The sequence below is a fragment of the Ursus americanus genome, chromosome 27 (assembly GCF_024610735.1).
Source record: "Ursus americanus isolate L20-20 chromosome 27, mUrsAme1.1.p, whole genome shotgun sequence".
Taxonomy (NCBI): domain Eukaryota; kingdom Metazoa; phylum Chordata; class Mammalia; order Carnivora; family Ursidae; genus Ursus; species Ursus americanus.
The window spans coordinates 25,579,985-25,585,984 of record NC_142153.1 but is presented as its reverse complement, the minus strand read 5'-3'; the positions used below and the strand labels follow the sequence as shown (position 1 = coordinate 25,585,984).

General features: G+C 48.1%; 1 protein-coding gene across 4 annotated transcripts in view; it reads left to right on the top strand.

The window, feature by feature from the left end:
- The first annotated feature begins 1,901 nt into the window (after positions 1-1,901).
- The window catches only part of MCPH1 (microcephalin 1), a 242,014-nt gene continuing 237,915 nt past the window's right edge, over positions 1,902-6,000 (top strand). For 3 of the 4 annotated variants that reach the window (XR_015721989.1, XR_015721988.1, XM_087856472.1), the window contains exons 1-2: positions 1,902-2,532; positions 3,220-3,311. Coding sequence is in view for 2 of the 4 variants with exons in the window: in XM_087856472.1 (XP_087712598.1) it covers positions 2,484-2,532; positions 3,220-3,311 (141 nt within the window). In the remaining 2 variants the exon portion in view is untranslated. The remainder of the gene's footprint in view (positions 2,533-3,219; positions 3,312-6,000) is intronic. The other variant, XM_087856471.1, reaches the window with a different exon arrangement.

The following is a 6,000-nucleotide window of genomic DNA, read 5'->3' as shown; positions in this document are numbered from 1 at the left end:
TCTCTCCTCTCTTATGTTCATTCTCCTGCTTGCTACATATTTTTTATCCTTTCTTTGCTTTTTTAGAATGAGTTATATTTTATTCTTTCATTTCCTTTTATTATTTTGATAGTTACACAATATTTAATTTCTCATTGATTTCCCTAGAGATTGCAAAATACAACCTTGCCTGATCACACTGTAATAGACATGAGTACTTCCACTACTTCCTTTAAAATGAAAAGGCCTGGGACACCTGGGTGGCTCAGTCGGTTAAGCATCTGCCTTCTGCTCAGGTCATGATCCCAGGGTCCTGGGATCGAGTCCCACATCAGGCTCCCTGCTCAGTGGGGCGTGTGCTTCTCCCTTTCCCTGTTCATGTGCTGTCACTTGCATCTCTCTCCTCTTTCTCCCACTCAAATAAATAAAAAAATCTTAAAAAAAATTAAATAAAATGAAAGGGCCCGAGAGGACTGTCACTCCCTGAGCCTCCTGACCGATTCACCACTATTGTAGGGCATTACTACTGTATATATGTTGTATGTTAACCTCATAAGACAATGGTTTATACAATCAGTGTTTATGTTATTTTTTGATTGTATAATGTTCATTTAGATTTACCCACATTTAAACACTTTTTGTTATTTTTTAATTCCTTCCTGTATCTCCAAGTTTCCATTACAAGAAAACCGCAGACCCAAATCTGTCAGGAATGCAGAGGACAAAATTCCAAACAAATTTTAACAAAACAGGTCTGACAACATGTTAAAGGGTTGGTACATCATGACGAAGTGGGGTTTATCCTAGAAATGCAAGCTTATTTCAACATTCAAAAATCAGTGTAGCTCCCTGTTCACAACCTAGAAAAAAAATATGATCATTTCAATAGATTAAAAAAAAAAAAGCATTTCACAAAACCAAACATCCTGATTTCAAACATTCCCATTTAAAAAATGGAATAGTCCTGCAAAAGAGGAAGATATAGGAAACTCCTCAACCTGGTAACAGGCGCCCGTGAAAGACCCACAGCTAACATCACAGCTAACACTGAAGGGCCAGATGCTTTCTCCCTAAGACTTGTTTCTTTCTCCTGTTAATCTCCCTAAGACCCGGGACTAGACAAGGATGAGACCCTTACCGCTTCTACCCGGCATTCTGGGACTAGGGTTTCTCCACCTAGGCTAGCTGCTCCCGGCACCACACGCTTGCATAGCCCCGGGGCGGGACCGCAGGCGTGGGCGGGGCTCCGCGGGCGGGAGGTTTGAATCCCCCCGAGGCTCAGCGGCGCTCCTGCTGGGCTGTTTACCAACGCGGACCTCACAAGCTTCCTCCCGGGTTCGCTCGCTCCAGCCCGGATGAGTCCGCTCCGGGATTTGCAGGCTGCAAGGAGTGGTACTGCCAAGCGCCAGACCCTGTAGCTGTAGTCAGGGATCTAGGGTTCCCCGCGTCCCCCAGCCGGGATCTGAGGTCCAGCGTCCCCACAGCTCCCCGCAGAGTCGATGCCCGGGGTCCCCATACAGGAGTGTGAGACCCAACTTCCCCTGCATTTGCGGGATCGGAGATCCGGGGTCGCCTCCCCCCCCCCCCCGCGACAGGATCTGAGGTCCAGGGTCTCCACAGCCCCCCGCGGGGTGTGAAACCCGGCTCCCGCCTGTCCCCCCAGCGGGGACCTGAGGTCCGGGGTCCCCCCGTGGGGTCCGAGACCCGGGGTCTCCCCAGTGGGGTCTGAGACCTGGCTCCCCCTTCCCCCCTACGGGGATCTGAGGTCCGGGGTGTCTCCTCAGCGGGGATCTGAGACCCGGCGCCCCCCCAGTGGGGTCTGAGACTGGCTCCCCCTCCCCCCCCTGCGGGATCTGAGGCCCGGGGTGTCTCCCCCCCCCCCCCCCCCCGCCGTGGGATCTGAGGCCCGGGGTCCCCAGGGGTGCCCGCCCTTCCCGCAGGCGCTCTTGGGGACGCTGAAGCACGGCGGTCTGGCCCTTCCAGCGGTAATTCCGAGCGCTGACGACAGGGCGGCGCACAGGGACCCCGTGCTCGCGGGGTGAGCGTGACCGCGCGGTTGGAGATTCGGGGAAGTTTCTTCTGAAGTCCCACAGGGGCTGCGAACTACCACTCTGCTCCTTCCCCGTCCGCAGTTCCCAGGTGGGCCAGTGAGGCTCCGGGAAGCTTCTGAGTGTCCTTACGGAGACAGAGGGGTTTGACTAGGGTTTGGGGGACACCCGTGCTCGTAATTTCCAAGAGGACAGGAAGACTCGCGGGGAGAACACTGACCAGCAGTGTGACTGGAGGTGAACCGAGACCGAGCACTGGAAAAGCCCCTGTCCCCTTTAAAGCAAGCAGAAACCTTAACATTCCCCCCACCCACCCTCCTTGGGCTGTTTAGAAAACGTGGATGAGCGGATATCCGTGGAGACGGAGGGGAAGGGACGCGCGTCAGCCGTGCGCATGCTCAGTATCACCCACTCCTGGCTCTCCTGGCTTGGCGCGGTGCTGAGGGTTCGCGTCGTATGTCTCTCATGGCGGCTCCCGGGACCTCAGGGCGCCAGGTCTTGAAAGGTGAGGGGACTTCCTGCATTCTGGAAATTGAGTCGGCGGCCGCGGGCGGGCCTGAGGGCGTGCGCCAAGGTCTCGGCGAGCGCGTGGACGGGGCTTGCTAGGCGCGTGGGGAGCGGAGCCTGGCCTTTCCGGAAGTCAGCCTGGCAGCATCTGGAGGGAGGGTGTCCCCGAGTGCGGTGCTGTCACCGTCCCTGTCGGGAGTGGGGGGCTGTCCCCGAGTCCAGTCCAGTGTCTGACCCTGTGGGGAGTGGGGGGCTGTCCCCGAGTCCAGTCCTGTCCCCGACACCGTGGGGTGTGGAGGGCTATCCCCGAGTCCAGTCCAGTCCCCGGCCCTGTGGGGCGTGGGGGGCTGGCTGTCCCCAGGTATAGGAAGTTGAGTGGTTGTATGGTCCTTTACACCAACCATACTCTTCACTAGAAAAGTCGAGCCTAGTTTAGGAATCCGGGAAGAGCATCCAGTGTTAAAAGGTAAGGCTTGGCTTGTGTGTGAATAAAGTTGTTCTTTGCTTGGAGTTTTAAGAACCATAATCGCACTAATGCTATTTTGAATAGGCTTTTGATAGAAGAAGCTTTGAATTTACTTTTTAATGTAAATAATTTAGAACGAGATAAACATCTACTGAACTCCTTGGGGAGGGATGCTAGAATTTCAAATTTATTTCATGCTACTGTTTTGTTTATTTTCAGATGTAGTGGCCTATGTTGAAGTCTGGTCAGTGAATGGAACAGAAAATTATTCAAAGGCATTTACAAACCAACTTGTGGATATGGGGGCAAAGGTAAGAAATTCATTTTACCATTGCTACATATGGCAGTCCTCTGATACCTAATGGGAAATGCTTGTATTTTCTTTTTTTGGTAGTTACTATGTAGAACATGAGGGATGAGGACAAAGAAGACAGTGGGTGAGTGGTGCAGCAGGGGGGAGGGGCGAACCATGCTGCAAAGAAGTTTAGAATAGTCGAATTTATAGAACAGTTGGCCTTGTGGGTGATGTGAGAAGACTAGCCTAGAAACGTGGATTCTGCCACTGGTTAATTGGATGCAGGATGCTGTTGACCAAAGTGAGAAATGCAGGAAAAGGAAAAGGTTTTTAAGGGAAGGATTGTGGATTTGGGCATATTGAAAATATCTGACAGACATTTGGATATATGGGTCTGGAATTTGAGAAAGTCAAGCTGGAGATAATATTGTACGGGGTCAAGACCCTGTGGGTCAGGTGAGACCACTGCTGTGGGATTGACTCAGGCGGTTAGAATGAAAGGGGCTGCAGGTGGAGCCTATTTAGTATTTGGATGGCAGGTGATGGGAGCAGGGGACCCAGCAACAAAGAGGGGATGCCAGGAGATTCTGGAAAAGGAAGTCTGGAAGTCAGAGGAGGAATGCACTTCAAAGACAGAATTTTAAAGCAATGCAGAATCTTCAGACAAGTTGAGACTGGCAAGTGTACCTTAGATTTAAAACTCTAAGGTTATTGTTGAGTGTAGCACAGTTTTCAGTGAAATGGGTAAAAGGATTGGACGTTAGCCCAGGAATGAATGAGATACGGGGAATGGAGATGGTGAAGACAGGCTGCTCTCATGGGGACTTGAACTGTGAACAGAGTGTATTCATGTGTGTGGGGGGATTGTTGAGGGAGGATGGCATAGGCTGGGTGAAGGGAGAGATTAACACGGTGAGATCGGTGAGATGGGTGAAGGCATGCGGGAGTTTAGGATGAGGCAAGAGAGGCCTTGACACCCAGGGTGTAAAACGAAAGGAGGCATTCAGCCACAGGCAGAGAGGGTGCTCCTGAATCTTGTCTGCTCTTACTAGCCTCTACCCTGATGGCCAGAGCAGACTGGAGTGGAGAGTGTTGAGCATGTTGGGGTAGGGTGCCCTTGTGAACCCGAGGAGACCCCTTCTTTTTTGATCTGTTGGAAGGTAGAAACCAGAGGGTGATTCCTTGTTTTGATGCCTACTCCCTACTTGGGCTGAAAGACGAGGTGCAGTGGCTGAGAAAAAGGCCGTGGAGTGTGGGAGCTGACAGAATGGCCCTTAAGACCATAGTATCTTAGTATTAAGATTTTCCATCTGTTGGCTCTTTTTGCTTTTCACCTTTTATTGAGAAAATCTTCAAATACAAAAGTGGGACATAGAGACCCAGTAATTGTTAAGATCTTAACATACGTGCTTTGTCTTCATTTCTTCCGTACAGTGTATTTACATGTGTATGTGGTTTTTTTTTCCTAAACTATTCGAAAGTGAGTCACAGATAAAATCTGCCCCTAAACTGGATCAGTGTGTAACCTCTAAGAACAAGGAATTTTCCTGTATAATAAAAAGACCATTATTACATCTGAGAAGATTAGCAATGGTTCCTAACGGATTCGACCACCGCAGAAAATATTTGTATTTCTGCCAGTGAATGAGAGCCCCACTGCTGCTCGTACTTGCTTTTGTCTTTACTTTGAGCCCTTTGGTGCCGTTCTGGTGGTACATCATCATGGTTTGAAATTGTATTTTCCCACATGTTTTCATATATTTATTTTGAGGAACCTGTTCAAGACTCCAGCTCATATTTCCACTGGGTTTTTCCTTCTCTTCTTGATTTGTAAGCATTCCTTCTGTTTTTTGGTTGACCCCATTGTTGGCCATATGAATTGCAAGATTTTCTAACTCTGTGGCTTGTCTTTTCATCTTCATGGTATCTTTTGATGATTGGAATATAGTTTATTTCTTTATGGTGAGCTTTGTTGCGAGTGTTTTTTTAAAAAAAACAACTATCTATGCCTATACCAAGATTACAAAGATTTCTCCTGTTATTTTCTGGAAGCTTTACCATTTTGCCTTTCACATCTAGATTTACTATATATCTGGAAGTGATTTTTATATATGGTGTGAAATTGTTTCATTTTTTTTCCATGTGAATATTTTTGATCTTAGCACCATTTATTGAAAAGACGATCCTTTAACCAATCTCTGAACTAATGCCTTTGCTTGTCGTCAGTCAGGTAACTATGTTTCAGTATCCGCATTATCTGTTCTCATGACAGACCACAGTCATAATTGCTCTTTATAATGAATCTTCGTAAGTCTTCTTGTTTTTCCTTCAAGGTGTCCTGGCAGTTCTTTGCCTTTTGCATTTCCAAATATATTTTAGAAGCAGTTTGTCAGCTTTCAAAAAAAATTTTTTTATAATATTTTTTTATCGTGTTAGTCACCATACAGTACATCCCTGGTTTTTGATGTAAGGTTCGATGATTCATTAGTTGCGTATAACACCCAGTGCACCATGCAATACGTGCCCTCCTTACTACCCATCACCAGCCTACAGCAACCTTTTTCATGACACATCTCTAAAGGCAAGAGGAACAAAGGATAAAATGAACTTGTGGGACTTCATCAAGATAAAAAGCTTCTGCACAGCCAACGAAACAGTCAAAAAAACTAAGAGGCAGCCCACGGAATGGGAGAATATATTTGCAA